The 16,439-nt window shown below is 37.1% G+C and overlaps 1 protein-coding gene and 1 long non-coding RNA gene across 2 annotated transcripts; both read right to left on the bottom strand.

Annotated features, from left to right (window-relative positions):
• Positions 1-586: 586 nt before the first annotated feature.
• Positions 587-4,915, bottom strand: LOC141911763 (ORM1-like protein 1). Its single transcript, XM_074802800.1, has 4 exons — positions 4,789-4,915; positions 3,880-4,089; positions 3,292-3,443; positions 587-2,278 (listed from the first exon to the last, which is right to left on the bottom strand). The coding sequence occupies exons 2-4, from the start codon at positions 4,048-4,050 to the stop codon at positions 2,140-2,142; spliced, it is 462 nt and encodes a 153-aa protein (XP_074658901.1). The 5' UTR covers positions 4,051-4,089; positions 4,789-4,915; the 3' UTR covers positions 587-2,139.
• A 490-nt stretch (positions 4,916-5,405) lies between these two features.
• On the bottom strand, positions 5,406-9,865 carry LOC141911850 (uncharacterized). The gene is made up of 3 exons (XR_012620081.1): positions 9,528-9,865; positions 9,328-9,442; positions 5,406-9,054 (listed from the first exon to the last, which is right to left on the bottom strand). It is a non-coding gene; the product is annotated as an uncharacterized LOC141911850 (long non-coding RNA).
• Positions 9,866-16,439: the final 6,574 nt, after the last annotated feature.

The raw sequence follows: 16,439 nt of genomic DNA on the forward strand, positions 1-16,439 counted from the left end.
CGAGGTTTACTGTATCTGGTCGGTCTTAATCGGTTGAAATAAGGACCTGGAGATTCTTGTAGTTAGAATATTGAACAGTTAGATAAACTGATAGATTGATTTACCGTCCAATTTAGAATGATAATTAATCAATTTTATAATGTTTTTGTATTTTTATATCTTTGAAATAAATTATATCGTTTCTTTAAAAAAATAAGTAGAAAATTGTTGATTAGATTTCAATTCATCGTTATAACTAGTGTTTTAAACAGTCCACATTGATATTGGAGTTTGGAGCAGTCCTTATTGATTGGAGTTAGCCGACTCCTGATTGGATTTTGGAGCAGTCCCTATTGATTGGAGTTCCTTTCCTGCAGATTGATTGTTTGGAGCACTCCTTATTGATTGAGTTAGCTGTCCTGATTTATTGGAGTTTGGAGCAGTCCTTATTGAATGGAGTTAGCTGTCTCGATTGATTGGAGTTTGGAACACTCCCTATTGATAAGAGTAAGCAGTTCGCATGATTCGATTCCATTTAGGAGATTGACACAATTCAGCTAGCTCACTCCACTTGAAGAACAATTAAAGAAAGAAGGTTGAATTCTGTTGAATAACTGACAAAACCACCATAAATTTTTATTCACAATTACTCGCTATATTCTTATGTACATTGTCTTCACAACTCGCGCTTTCATATAAAATGATTATCAACGAAATTATCTTCTTAACAATATTTCAATATACACGAATATTTCATCCGAAACCTTCAAGAAATAACTACAGAGAGATAGAAGGGGGGCTTCAGGGTAGGTACAACTTAATTATTGATTATTGCAGGTAATATGTCCATACATCCCCCTACGACATCATCAAATTGTCGATTATTGGTCGGAAATCGCAGGTCCCTCAATTCTCCCTATGACATCATCAAGTATCTCGTAAGACTGATGAAGAGAGCCAGCTGCTTTTCCAGTAGTGTCCACAGATCAAATCACTAGTAGATGATTTGATGACATCATAAGGGGATTTATGTACGCAGCCATCTTTTCTATACATGATTCCTCAACCTTTTCACAATTATCACAATAAAAACATAGTAAAACAACTAAAAGTCAAAACACTTATGACACAAAATATTCTCAAAAGGGACAGAACCGAATGTCAAAATCAGTTACAATAGACCCAGCGCGCTAAGAAGCCACTTCGGATCTTATGGGACTGTTTAATGGTTTCCACGGAGCAGCAAGTGATTACCGGGGCATTTGGGTGAATCATCGCATGAACTGGAATACTTGTATGAAAATTCTAAATTTGGCACGTGATAATCCCATGAAATCAGTTCCATGGCATCCGCAGTTCCATGCATGTGAATATACGAGGCTATCGGTTCGTTTGGCAAGCGCTGAACTGTCAGTTCTCTGATGGAAGTCGTGAAATTATTATCAAATGCGCCTGGCGAAAAAAAGAATTGTAAACCAAGCGAGGCAGTGAAATTTATTGGAAAGTTTAAAATTCCACCGTATCTCAAATTAGTGTCGCATTAAGTTGACTAAATGTTTAAATCAGGAACCAGTTCTACAGTCGGGATCAGTTTAAGATCGACTTCGATCTAGAGCCAATTCAACTACTTTAAGACCAGTTTAAGATCTTAATTCCGTAGGCAATCTATCAATTTAAGACCGTTCTAAGACCATCTTAGTTCCGTAGCCAATATAACGAATTAAGACCAGTCTTTAGATTTAAGACAACATTTGGACGATGACCGTGAAACTTGGTCCCGTTCTAGAGATCCCGTTCAAAATTTGGCACCAGAAGCCAGTTTTATAGACTAACATTAACGTTAACCCAGCGGCTAACTCAATTGATAATGAATTCTTGAGTAAACCCCCGGGTTCAAGTTGATACCTGTCTATACAACCAGGCCTAGTAACGTTAAAAACATTGAAAATCAACTAATTCAACTTCCTTAAGTCAGCCACAACTGAGAACAGTGAAACTTGGTCATTACGTTTAAATATACAATACTTTCAGCTTCTAAAAAAAAAAAAAATTGCGGCTTCCCGACAGAAACCGCTTCGCAAAAAAATCCAACCGGGGCAGACGACGTAAACTATATAACTGTTCTGAAGGTCACGCGGACTACGAGCAGACGACCGCTCTTCAATATTTATTAATTCCGAATAATCGTTTTTTGTAGAGCTGCGGTAATTTCGGCACGAGCGCCAACAGAATCAACGTCGACGCGTTCAACGTGAAGTGATACGGATCGTATTTTGTGTAGAGACTCGCCAGGAAAAATCTACAAAACGAAAATGAACTTTATTCTCAAAAACCCGACCAAGAAAAATCTAGAAAACGAAACAAGATATTTTTTTCGAAAACCCGAACAAACTATTGATTCTTCATCGAAAATATCCTCAGTCAGATTTTGGACCGATACGCCCTCGCTTACCAGAGTTTGATTGCCTCACAACAACACCAACCCTGGACCTTCATCGGTCTACTACACCGCCTAGATTTTTTGGGTGGACTGGTTACCACTCAGCGGCTACCAGTCTCTGAGATGAGTTGTTATTCACCAGCAGATTCGCTTTATCAATACAACGCATCGAATTGGCTAGATATATAGACTGGTGGGCGCTGAGCGGGAACCTGTGCGCCTGAGAAATCTTGGCCAGTGTAATAGAACAATGTTGGGTTTGTGATGGTGTCAAGTTCAGCGGGAGACAATCAAACCCTGGCTAGTGAGGACTGACCGATATTAACTTATTGAACAAGTCCCGGCAGTCCATCTTCACCCGTCAAGGGATTCGAACCCACTACGCTAAAGCTGTTCCCCGAACCCCTTGACCTCACGAGTCGTTGGAGTCGTTACTAGCCGACCAGAATCCGGTCGTACCAATCACAGCGCTTGTAACAAACGACAGTAGGCTTCTGTTGGTTTTCCCGTTAAATGGACCAATCAGCGAACGTTTTACCGAACAAGGAAGTATTTCGCAAATCGATATATGACGTCACGCGCAACAGCGCCAATAATGAAATCACGCTTCGTGAGGCCAGGTTGCTGGTGGAAGCGAGTTCGGGAGTGATACCGACACCCCTGGCAAGCGAGGATGCGGCAGTCCAGCCTGGTTTAATTGAGCATCAGTTTTAACGACTTTACAGCGTTCTCCAAAGTAATCTTAAATCTTAAGACTAGTCTTAAGTTGTTAGACGAGCTATATAACTAGGTCTTAAAACTGATTCTAAATGTAAACCTGGACTGTACTTGAACTGGCCCCAAGTTGTAAGGCACGTGTTGTTGATACTTACAGTACAATAGGAACGACAGTGAGGAATTTTTTTGTAGCCGTTAGTTGCTCGCCGTGGTCGAACTGTTCCCAGACGGTCAACACGCGGTTCTTACCCTGATCGCACGTTTCAAACGGAGTTCCCTTCTCGATGTGCAGATACAAAAACATTAACTACAAACAAAACAAGAACAAAATCATTTCAACCAGTTCTCGATCAGGAGCCGTCTGCCCGTTAGACATCTCAATTACCGGCTGGCTGCTAGAAGTGTTTATAGATCGAATCAATACTAGCTAAAATACATTTTTGCTAGAAGGTAATGTGATGTCATAGGGGGATTCATAGAGGCAGACATCTTTTCTATAGTGTCTATAGATTAAATCACTAGTACACAATTTGATGATGTCATAGGGTGATCTATGGTGGCAGACATCTTTTGTAGAAGTGTCTACAGTTCAAATCACTAATAGGTAATCTGATGATGTCATAGGGGTATTTATGGAGGCAGACATCTTTTCTAGAAGTGTCTATTGATGAAATCACTAGTAGACAATTTGATGATGTCATAGGGTGATTTATGGAGGCTGACATGATTTTTCGTTCACTTACAACGTTGTGCAGTAGATTGGTAAGCGTCCACGCTGTCGCCACGGTGAAGAACGGGATGCTGAGAATGATGAGATGAAAGAAGAAAATGATGAGGATGTACGTGACCCACATTCCTTTACTGTTAAAGTACGTTTCCGTAGGATTCGTGCCTCCGTCTGTTCCGACCTGCATCCTGTCGACTGATTACAGCGCCACCTACCGATTACAAATCTGTAAACACACCGAGAAATAAATAGTTAATAATATTATATATCGGCCATCTTTACATTTTCATTGGTTAGGTCATATTTTAACTGGAGTAGGCTACAAACAACGGTACGTCTGCTAACCCCTTCTCCTAGTCCGCTACCCCTAGTTGGTTACCTAATCGTTGGTGGTAAGCTTTTATAATCGGATATGGTTTGTGAAAATGTCCGATCGCGAAACTAAATCCGAGAGATTTACTGACTACCCTTCTACCAGTCCTCCTCAACTAGCCCTCTCCCTACAATTTATCCCCTATCCGAACCATTCTGTCTATAGACTAGGCCTACAAATTGTTTTGACCTCAATCCCCTGGGTCTATTTCAATTCCCTCACTAAAAAAATAGTCCGTGCTGTACTGCTAAGCCTCAGTCAGTTCTCGAGCGCCCCAGATTTTTAGACATATATTGTTATATCATTAATGGCAGCGAGCAGCCTCACCCTGACCCCAGGGCATCACACACAAACACACACCTGCAAAAATATGTGTCGAAGCCGAAGAAAGAACATGAGTTATTTTTAGCCGACAAATTTTAGTAGACAAAAAAACAGTAAAACAGTAGCGGCCTAACTCAGACTGGATGATTGATATTATGATTGAGTACACGTAACATCGAACCTTTTAAAACCTTTTAAAAATACGGAAACGAACTAGGGCTCACTTACAATAGAGAGAAAGGTCTGGAAAACCTGGTGAAATCCTAAACGGCAGTAGAAACTGGCTGCCTGCAGCGAATTTCTGTACTGGATACGTGTATGTAGCAGCGCAGTGCTTCACAATTGGTTCTTTTTCTATACGATAGATGGCGGTACGGTGGATAAATTCGAATACAAATTTGTTTATTGCGTATAGTATGGAAGCCCTGAGACGACATTGCCAGTTGCGAGCACAGGGGCTCGTCACGATAGCTGGGGGTCCAAAATCGAAGATTTGACCCAGTATCCTAGGTACCACCTATAATAAAAGGTTTTTACGGGCCCAGTGTACGTAAATGTGCAGTGTCGGAACGTATGGTTCCGTGCTATTGATATAATCGCATCTAAGCTTGTCGACGGACCAGTTGGTGGGATTATTTTGTCGGTTGAAAAAAAGAAGTAGATTGCGAGAATAAAACACAGGAGTTTCAGGTTTAACTCTTAAATCGATTTAATTTCTTCATTAAATCAGTTTATCCGTAGTTAAACGATAGGCCTCAATCCAGGATTTGCTATATCAAACTTAACTAAACGATGGACAAATCAATCATATTTATTCTCATACAACAATTATACAAAATGCCAGAAGTGCTCGAGGAATTATGATGTAAGCTCCTCAAACACGTGGACTTTCAAAAACAACTAGTCCAACCACCATAGGCGTGTAAACTATAAACAAGGGTTTATACGCCCATGGTCCAAACATAGACTAAAAAAAGTCTATGGCCCAACCATGGACTCAATTGTCCATGGCTCCCCGCACTAAAACCAGAGATAAACCTGGCCAAATACTCTGGAAAGCGTAGGATAAAGTAATCAATCTGATTTACATTTTTTACATCATTTTATTTTCACATATCATTAACATATCATCACATATATTTAACTTTTTATATAACTTTTAGCTTATTTTCTCAAATTTTGATAGTACTATTACCCTATATGAAATTGTACTAACTTAAAACCATAAAAGTTACATGTAAGGTATTTAGAAGTCTTTATCTACAATACATTTCCACTACAGCTGATTTATACAATTTGCATCAATAGGAAAATGAGTAAAATTCACAAAGAATTGTAAACTTTGATCCATATAAGGGCCTTAATGAAAATAGTATTTTATGAACCATTGATAACTACCACAGTGAAAATACATTTAGTTGCAATACACGTAATTAAAGAAGAAAAGTTTTTATATGAATGACAAACATGTATGTCGTTTTATTCTTACACAACAATTATACCTGCTTAATGAGTTATTTAAAAACATTTCAAAATAAAAACATTGAACCTACAAATTCACTCACTCTGGAAAGCGTAAGGTTAACTAATTAATCTTAATTATTACAAGAAAACTAAAAACATTGCCAAATTTTCCTCATTTTTAAGAGATTTCTTCGAACATTATCAACTAGCTTATTTCACAAATGTTACATTTGACATTTGAAACAAAGCAGGGTCTGATCTAAGCACTAGTCCAATTGCCCGGGACAAGTATATTTTCATTAGGGCATGTAGGTTATCATAATCACTCGTCCACCGGGCTTGTGTAATTCTATGTCTCAAAGCTTTTATCCCACTTGATGCAAGGGATGATTGTGTCACAATTGGACTGCTCGTAGGGCAAGTTGATTTTTGAGGGGGCAAGTGATATTACATATGCTTGCCCCAAGGTCAAGTGGCATTTATTCCTTAGATCAAACCCTGCAAATTATAAAGGTTTTTCTTTGTGACAATTTAAGATAAATCAAGTATTTTCATATAAATATGGTTTGATTGGCGAAGCTAGGTATTCGGTAACTTCTTAATTGTATTATTCAACTTGGATAGTAGATATAAATACAACTCAATATAAAGATCATAAATTCTTCTTGTCCAGAGATGACAGGCCCCACGCAGACGAGATCAAACCGATAATCAAAACAAAGCTAGGACAATTGACCAATTAGAACTGTATCCTCAAATTAGCCTATCAAGAAACTGCTCCTTATATTCTATGCTCCTGCTATTTTAGACAAGGCCTTAATTAAATCAGTATTTTATGAACCACTGAAAAGCACCACAGTGGAATTGTTGCTATAAAACTTAACAACTGAAAAGTTTCGACACGAATGATGAAAATGTACATCGTTTTATTCACACAATAATAATTATTTAATCGATGAATCGTCATGCAAGTTCCTAATTTACAAACATGCAAACTGTGTTACAATAACAGTCTCCGACATAAAAGCATTAAAACTAGAGATGAGACATACAGATTCACTCAGGAAATCTTAGTATCAACTAATCATTATTTTCACTAGAAAACTAGAATTTTGTCCACTTTGCCTTGTCTTAAAGATGTCCAAACACCTTGACATTAAATACTAAGTATTCTGATGTTTTTTCTGGCAGCTTCGAAAACATCAACATAATTACATAAATAATATAATCGGGAACTAATCAATAACTTAAGTTTATAGCTGTTTTACATTCGTTCTAAAAAGTAAAATGTATTAACCAGATTTTAGATAGTAAGTCTACCCCAGTATAACAATCAACAGTCACAGCAGTGATTGAGCGCGGCTAGTTGAAAGGACGGGTCGATCTTTCATCACAGTTATTCAAAGCATTCTATCATATCAGTTATTTTTTTAAATGTTTTCGATTTAGTTAAGGTTTATGGTTATTTGTTTCGTTCATTACAGTAACTGAGTCCGATAGAATGCTTTGAATAACAACAGAAAAGATCTCGGGTTTTCTCTATACTTAGGGAAGGTTGTTCGATAAATGAAGAACCTTGTTGATAAATATTTGAAAAAATGCCTTTTCATGTAAATAGAATATTAATTTGTTGTTTGTTTGTATTGTTGTTTATTATTTTTAATCTATTTTTTTATATTATCTATTTATTCATGTGCTTGTATTTTGTATTATTTACTATTCATTATTTATTGGTTTTTTCTTATTTATTAATTTATGTGCTTGTATTTTGTATTATGTATCATTTAAACTCCTCTATCTACAATTGCAGGCATTTTTTCACTGTAAAGTTCATGGCCCATTCTAAAAAAAGCGCTACCGATTCACTGCCACTTCTTAATAATCATTATACACCCGATTTGAAGCTAAGTGATTATTTACGAGAGCCATCTCGTGAAATGGACTTACCCAATACAATAAAAGAAGTTCAAACAGCTATAAACGATGTTAAAACGTTCAAAATTAGTCCTAGCTATAACTTTATGCCTTGTTAATCCTAGCTTAACCTCTCAAATGTAAATAATGGTTTCCCTTCAAATAAAGCTTTTTTTTCAAATACGTAGCTATGATCATCAAACAGATTGATGGAGGCTTAAAGGTCGATGTGAAAATCGACGTCTACGATTCATTTGTCAAATTGGTAACATGGGCCTTTGAAAATATCAATGACATCAAATTAGTACATCTACAATTCAGCAAATACTTAATATTTGTACGTCAACACTGGTCTAACGCTATGTTCTATGTTTCCTAACTACGTGATATCTATACAGACAAATAGCCACAGTTGACTATGTTTAACTATGGTAAGTTCGAAGATTAAACTCACAATATCAAGTTGAAACTATATCTCAGTTTAGGCGTTAACTCGAACAGACCTACGAGTCCAAACTAGGCGCTCAACACCTACATTTACCCCTAGTGACTAACCTAACTTGACTTATCTATCAACCAAGGATCGAAGACCAATATCTTGAATTAATGGGGCTTAGCTTTTATTAGACTCACACATTGCATAACAAATCATAAAATAGTTTCCTCGAAAACACTATATCATCCATCAGACTGGTTTGAAAAAGGTGATAAGTAAAAAATCAATACTTTACTACGGAAGTCCGCTATTGTCTTCGCCGCTCCTGGATTTCAGTGTTTATAAGATGCACTATTATCTATGCTGCTCCTAATAAGATACACTATTGTCTTTGCTGCTTTTAAAACATTGTTTATCCTGAATCAGTGTTTATGAATTAATCTATTAGTTTTGCTGCTCGAATCAGTGTTTATAAGATTCACTATTGTCTTTGCTGCTCCTGATAAAATGTTTCATAGAAATCAACCACCGATTGTCGAAGAATCCATCGTTGAGTGATTAATCCATCGCTGGCTCCTCAACTTATCACCTGGGCTTCTGCAGTTTTCATCAGAAAATGGGTCAATCAGTAATCGTTGTGGGTGTCTTCTTCCGACGATTATTTCCGAGATGTAGTTTGGCTGAAACAAAGTAAAGAAAGCAAAACATTTCAGACAGATCTATCATAATTTACATGTCATTTCAAATAACAAGCAACAATGTTTTTCACAAAGCAAAATTCATTGACGTCAATTGCCGATTTAAACCCCAATAATCAATTGCAGTAGTAGGACTAGTTTATCACTGTTTAAGACTAGTAAAGATAAAAGATCAGCCATGTGGACCGGTAAATAGATTTTGATGATAGTCACTTATTAAATGATATTCATATGAGGCCTGAAATCTACATATACCGGTAATAAACATTGCTGGGTTCAGTTCTGGCCTTTTCTGTGCACCGTTCCAGTTTGTAGATTTTGGACGAGTAGTTGATCTCAAGCTGGGCTTTTTCTGATAGTTGAAACTTAGCTGCAATCATAAAAAGATGATGTCCTGTTATCACAAACCATTACATTTAGAATAATTTGAAATAATTCCACATATATCAAGTTACCTTTCATGATTGCTGGGTTCGTTATCGGAGATGATCATCTAAGTTGGTTGACCTTTAGTTATACATTTCTATAATACATTTCTTTGGTATTTTTTTTATGTAGTCCGAAAGTTTACAATAAGATAATTTCGTCTAAGTTATACATTTCTTTGGTATTTTTTTTTTCATGTAGTCCGAAAGTTTACAATAAGATAATTTTGTCTAAGTTATACATTTCTTTTATATTTTTTTCATGTAGTCCGAAAGTTTACAATAAGATAATTTCGTCTAAGTTATACATTTCTTTGGTATTTTTTTTTTCATGTAGTCCGAAAGTTTACAATAAGATAATTTCGTCTAAGTTATACATTTCTTTGGTATTTTTTTTTTCATGTAGTCCGAAAGTTTACAATAAGATAATTTCGTCTAAGTTATACATTTCTTAGGTATTTTTTTTTCATGTAGTCCGAAAGTTTACAATACGATAATTTCGTCTAAGTTATACATTTCTTTGGTATTTTTTTTTCATGTAGTCCAAAAGTTAATAATGAGATAATTTCGTCTAAGTTATACAATTCACATATAAGATCAGCAATGTGGACCGGTAATTAGATTTTGATAATAGTCAATCATTAAAAAATATTTATATGAAATTCAACTCATATTGTAATTCATCTATATTCCAGATATCTAAGCAATGGTTGATTATTATAGTTTAACAACATTTCTAACAAGACTAAAGCATCTATAATCATCTCCAGGAATACCAGAGTTATGCATAATCGATCTTATCAAATCGTTTTTGTACTGTTTTTCCCTTCTATCTTCAGAAATTCTTGATGTGTCTCTTTCTTGGGTGTTAAACACCCAGTGGCCAGTAGGCTTTTATTGAAACCCAGGCCCATCATACGGTGTAAACCTGCTAGTAATATTGCCCTAAATACATTTCGATTGTCAGCTAAACCATATTCTGAACCGTATTATCAAATTAACTTCATCGTCAGTTAATAAACTGAAGAGATGTTTTCTACCCATAGATGTTGATATTTGGACCCAGTGAATGGTATTTTAATCCATTTCAGTAATTCTAAAACTATTGCTCCTAATATATACAATGACTCGATAATGATGATAATACAACTGAAGAGCACACTGATCCTACACGCAACCTTGAATCATTCCCACACCTTGACAAATCCAGAATTCTGCAAAGCCTTAAAAGATTCAATAAATCCCTCGCACAAGACACACACCTTATTCTTTAGATATCAAATAATTACATTATACAGTTTTCTTATCAACCCCTACGGTTTAGGTTTGAGCACTTTTACCTTATATGAAGATGCTGAAATAATCTTCATCTTAGATACCTAATCAATCAATTAATTTCCTAGCTATAATCAAAACTGTTTATGACAATATTTCAACCAATATCAAATTATACAGTTGTCTATCAACCCCTATGGTTTGGATTTGAGCACTTTTACCTTATAGGAAAATGCTGAATTAAACTTCATACCTAATCAATCAATTAATGTCCAAGCTATAATTAGAATTGTCTCTGACAATATTTTATACGGGGCTTGAAATTTCTTCACTAGAAGAATTTCCGATCCGGTACAAATTTAGATTGATCGCTATTTCAAACTGCTACTTTTGCATCACAGCTTTTGATAATGTTTGATGAATTCAGAATTCCCCAAAACCTAACTGACTCAACTGATCCCAGACACATGTGGCCCAGTTAGACGCAGACGACATTGAGCGATACAGTCGTCTCATCCACTGCGCTATATTTTGAATAATTTTCACTTTTATTCATTAAATTGAATTAATTTTAACTAATCTTCTAGATATCTAAGTGATCCATTAATTAGTAATCATACTAGCTATATCTTAATTGTCAGTTGAATAATATCAACATGGAGCCTGAAAATCTACATGAGTAGAATTTCAGATGTGGTGAATTCGTCCCTATTTCAATTCATCAGAATTTAAGATAAAAGTACAATTCTAGTAGTAAATTAGAAACTCCCTTAAACGAATTGCTATATAACCTTTATTTCCCTTTTATAGTAGTACACTGTGTATAAGGACCGAAAGACCTTGTTATGACCGGACCTCCCAGGTGCGGTGCAAGACATGATGCTAGAAAATAGTTTGAAGGAGAGGGGTTAGTAAAAGAGAGCTATTAGCAAGAGGAATAAGACCTAAGTTTAGGATATCCTGTCAGAATAAGGCTCTCCATCTGACATACACAGTGAAATTGAAAAATTCCCCCTCCAAATTCAGGAATGTATTTGTGCACAGATTTGTTTTATCTCCCTTCGATCGGAAGTAAATCTGCGTGAAATGATTTTGGCAATATGTATCAAAACTAATACAGCTGTATGAAGACACTATAGGTTCACTTAGATACCGATAAATAAATGCGCTCAGATACGCATGTATCAGCTACATTTTAAATGTCCATGGACCTGAATTAAATATAATTTGACATAAAATATTGAATTTATCTTAATTGTAGATATCTAAGTAATAGGTTAATGAGTAATTCATCTTAGATTCTACGGTAATTGTCAGTTAAACAATATCTATTATGCGTCACTTGACACACAGTATGGCTTTTCGATATTATTTGAATCAGTTAGGTTTTGGTAAATTTTGGCAATATTGAAGAGCATGACCAGTCGCCATAAGTACGGCAGTTGGAGATGGAAATACTGATCAGTCAATGAGACTGATTCACATGTGCTCATACATATATCAGATATATTTAAATTTTCAGTTTAACGACATTTATATTATGGACCAGTATTACATATTAATAGTTTTTGATCTTACATGAAATATTGAATTCATCTTAATTGTGGATATCTAAGCCATTCGTTAATGAGCAATTTGTCCTAGCTATATATATGATAATTGTCAGTTAAACAATAATCATAGCGCAAAACAAGGCACAGAGTGTGGCTTTCAAGAAATGATTTGAATCAATTAAAGCTTTGTTTTATTCTAGATTTGTCAAAGTGCTGAGACCTTATCACGGTTTCTAAAAGACCTGCAGTCCATAGTTTTCCCCATATAAATATATATTACACCAGATCTCGATAGAGCCCTAGACACTATTTTATACATCTTTCCGCGGAGAAGTTCATTAATGCAATGGGTAAAGCAGCAAAATATACACTGTAAAGTGCCTGAATGCTTATAAATGTATCAATATATTATTTTATATAAATAGTCCGAAAATTTATTGTAGTTTTTCTCGGTTATATGTTGATACCTTCATCCTCCAAGTTGTTTGTCCCGCGTGTTGACTAGGTAACGATGTTGTTGGAACGTCCAAGGGTGCCATCGGACTCAGTCCCGGAGTCGGATTCTGGATGTTGGTATCACCAGACTTCCCACCATCGGAATTTGTTCTGACTAGTGAAATGACAAGAGGAAGAGAGCATATTATATATTAAGTCAAAATGTTTGTCAGACAGAGCCTGACCACTGTGGTTTGAGAAAGCTTTTATTATCTCATAACCATCCCTATCATAAGTAGTATTAACTATTATTATGCCACAAATTTATGCCAGCTCCATTCGTGTCTGAGTACAAGTACAACCAAACCATGTACCTCTTACCCACACAATAAGCCAGGTTTTTTTTTTGAACGGAATGTCTGAGCTTTTTTGCCTAAGAGCTAGTAAGAAATCAACACCAACAGGCTTTTTTTCTGAGAATCAAACACCTGTATTTTGGAATTAGTAAAAATTAATCCCTGATATACGACTATTGCCCCAAGTGGGCTAAATAAAATCAAGCTGAAATTAAAAAGTACATAATCATTAATTAACAAGATGATGAGATGAGGGAAAAGATGAATGGCCAGGATGAGGGGTCTGAATTAGAAATCGAAGCTACAGAGTTAACGATGAATTTGAAGTACACAAAAGATGTTCGAGATTACAGAGTTCACGAATACAATATTGACGTTATCATCCGCTGCGACAAGAAAAATTGGGAAAGATTTTGATGGAAGGGGAAAGAACCTTGGATGAAAAATCAAATTTCCAGAGTTTCACGGCTTAATTCGAAGTACAACCATATAGACGCTGGTAATACATAGTTTTAACGGCTTTACATCATATTTGATCTAACCTGAGAGAAAGAAGTCAGCACAGAACTTCTGGCTGATAACAGCAAAGTCCGGTTCTCAGGGTTCCAACTGGCAGCGGCAGAGTCGGAGTTCTCTAACGTGGCCTCGTCCCAGCTAGTGGCGGGGTGCTGACAACACGGGTGTTACCACGGAGGACCCGCAATCAGAGTAAGATGGGAAGCGACAAACAACTTCGGCTTCAGGGGATATCCGATCTTCAAGCATCAACACCAAAAGACAACCGGCACCCAGAAGAGAGAGAAAAACTGGGTGAACGGGGAGCCCAATCAGCAAGATGCCAATGGGTAGCCTTAGGCGAAGAAACCAGCCGATTCAGACTAGAATGGACCAAACTGGGGACCCAATTGAGAATTGAGCACACCACCTAAGACAACCGGCACCCAGATGACAGAGAAAAACTGGGTGAACGGGGAGCCCAATCGGCAAGATGCCAATGGGTAGCCTTAGGCGATGAACCAGCCGATTCAGACTAGAATGGACCAACTGGGGACCTAAAGATCCAACAGCCCCCTCAGTCGAAGATTGCTACCGCCCCCATCTTATTCTGATCGCAGGTACCCCGTAGTAACATCCGCATCACCAGCACTCCGCCACTAGCTGGATCGAGGCCACATTAGAGAACTCCGACTCCGCCGCTGCCAGTTGAAACCCTGAGATTGAGAGGGCGGGGGTGGGGGTGAGGGACGAATGAAATGAAAGAAAAAAAAATGAAAAAACAAAAATAATATAGAAAAATAACGAAAAAAATAAGATATAAAATATACCACACATTCATACGACACATATAAACTCCATTCACTCCTCTTGCACACACCGGGCACACGACTCCGTCCACTCCGCTTGCACACACCGCGCACACAACTCCATCCACCGCACACATAACTCCATCCACTGCCACCGGCGCCACGCCACCACTCCGAAAAACACCGCGCCACAAAACCGCCAGGATCGCCAGGAAACACAGCAAAAGCTGAAGAGCTCGAGAAAACGCCATCTGATCGTGTCAAAGACTAGCACTCGATTGAACGATTGTGGAGAAATTCCGCAGTCTACAGTATCAAATGCAAACATAAATGTAGATATTTTATTGAACGAAATTGATTTTCAGTCCACGTCAGTTGAAAACCCGTTTTGATCGATGTTTTAATGTTTATTTTAAATAAAAATTAGATTTACGACCTAGGGCTATTGACTAATATCTAATTGTGAGGGTTAGATAATAGGATCGCGGATGAATTTACTGCTCGCATGCCACAGCTCCGTCAAATCTCAATCGTCTAGTGCTGCCCCTAAATACTGTGGCGAACACATAAACTAATCGATTAATATACTCTACTCGTATTTGTACATAAGGCCTACAGTTTACTTATCTTGCTTAATTTACGCCGTTCATGTCTTGTGCCGGTATCCTAAGACTAAGGATCATATTGGATCCATTTTCAGCGGTAGAGCTAGATAATTAAATGATAATTATCCGAACAGTAGATTGTTCTATTTTTTAAAACTTCCTCCACGTCAAAGTTAATAGTTAAAAATTCACAATACAAATTATGTTCAAATCCAGATTCCACAAACAACAACTCGTTGGCCCACTGAAAGATAGCAGTGATACAATCATCGGGTATAAATGTTAGAAAGAATTAGGTCTCAGGGCCTTAATTGTACGTCACCGGTAATGGAAAAAGTAAGGCAGCAGGAAGGTAGGCCTACCCTAGTCAGTAACCTGACTGTGGTTTAGTTTCACGATCGGATATTTTCACAAACCACATGAGCCCATCCGACTATAAAAAAGCTTACCACCAACGAGTAGGTAACTAACTAGGCCTACCCATGTAGGCTTAAATTATCCAACTACAAAAGCCTTGACGAGAAAAGAACGAATTAGCAACATAAACAAAATCGAAAAGGAAAATATCGAAAGTGCATGATATCAAATTAACTTAATTATGGCTGCTCAAATATAACCACCACTAAAACCGATGCCTGAGAGGGACTTGAAGCTCACACCACGAGGACAGATCTAGGCAAATATCCGAATTTCAATTGCTAGACTTTAGGGTATGGTCGAATGAGAGAGTAACATCTCAGGGAATGTCTAGAAGTTCAAATGACACTGCGCGTAGATTGTTCACGTCAGGAGTCATCAAACTCAAACAGTCCCATAAAAATGAGCACCTGAAGTCTACATCAGGGGCCATTTTATCAGAATCTTGGGAAGAAATCCGTTGAAGAAGCGATGGATAAAGGCAAATAGATCTGATTAGAAAAAAAAAACATGTTTTGAATATTAGTTTCCATTATATTGAAAGTATTCCTAGTTACAAAATTTCTCATTAAAAAACCAAAACCGACCCTGAAAGATTTCATTCTGCAAGGTTGGTCGCAATTTAGGTGGTAAATTATTAGAGATTTGAATGTGGAAGATATGAATCACATTATGAATCACATCACGCCGTATGTCGTAATACATTGACGCGATTGTGTGTTCAGATTTCACATGGTCACAGTCGAATGATCGTGGGTGGGTACTGAGGGAATTTACTATACGCCAGGTCAATTGAGTCTATTCACGCTCGTAACACAAACTAAGTCCCGTTCTAATATACACGTACGGTAAGCCCTATGTTTTTGGGCCCTGGTTGTTAATTATTAAGATTTTTGATGACGCGGTCTTTCGTCTTAGACTGTTGTTTGGTCATTGTTCGGAAGGTTGACCAAATTTCATCTGGGTTTGCATGCAGACGTTTCGAATTTGTCTACCC

This window comes from Tubulanus polymorphus, chromosome 10, assembly GCF_964204645.1.
Source record: "Tubulanus polymorphus chromosome 10, tnTubPoly1.2, whole genome shotgun sequence".
Classification (NCBI taxonomy): domain Eukaryota; kingdom Metazoa; phylum Nemertea; class Palaeonemertea; order Tubulaniformes; family Tubulanidae; genus Tubulanus; species Tubulanus polymorphus.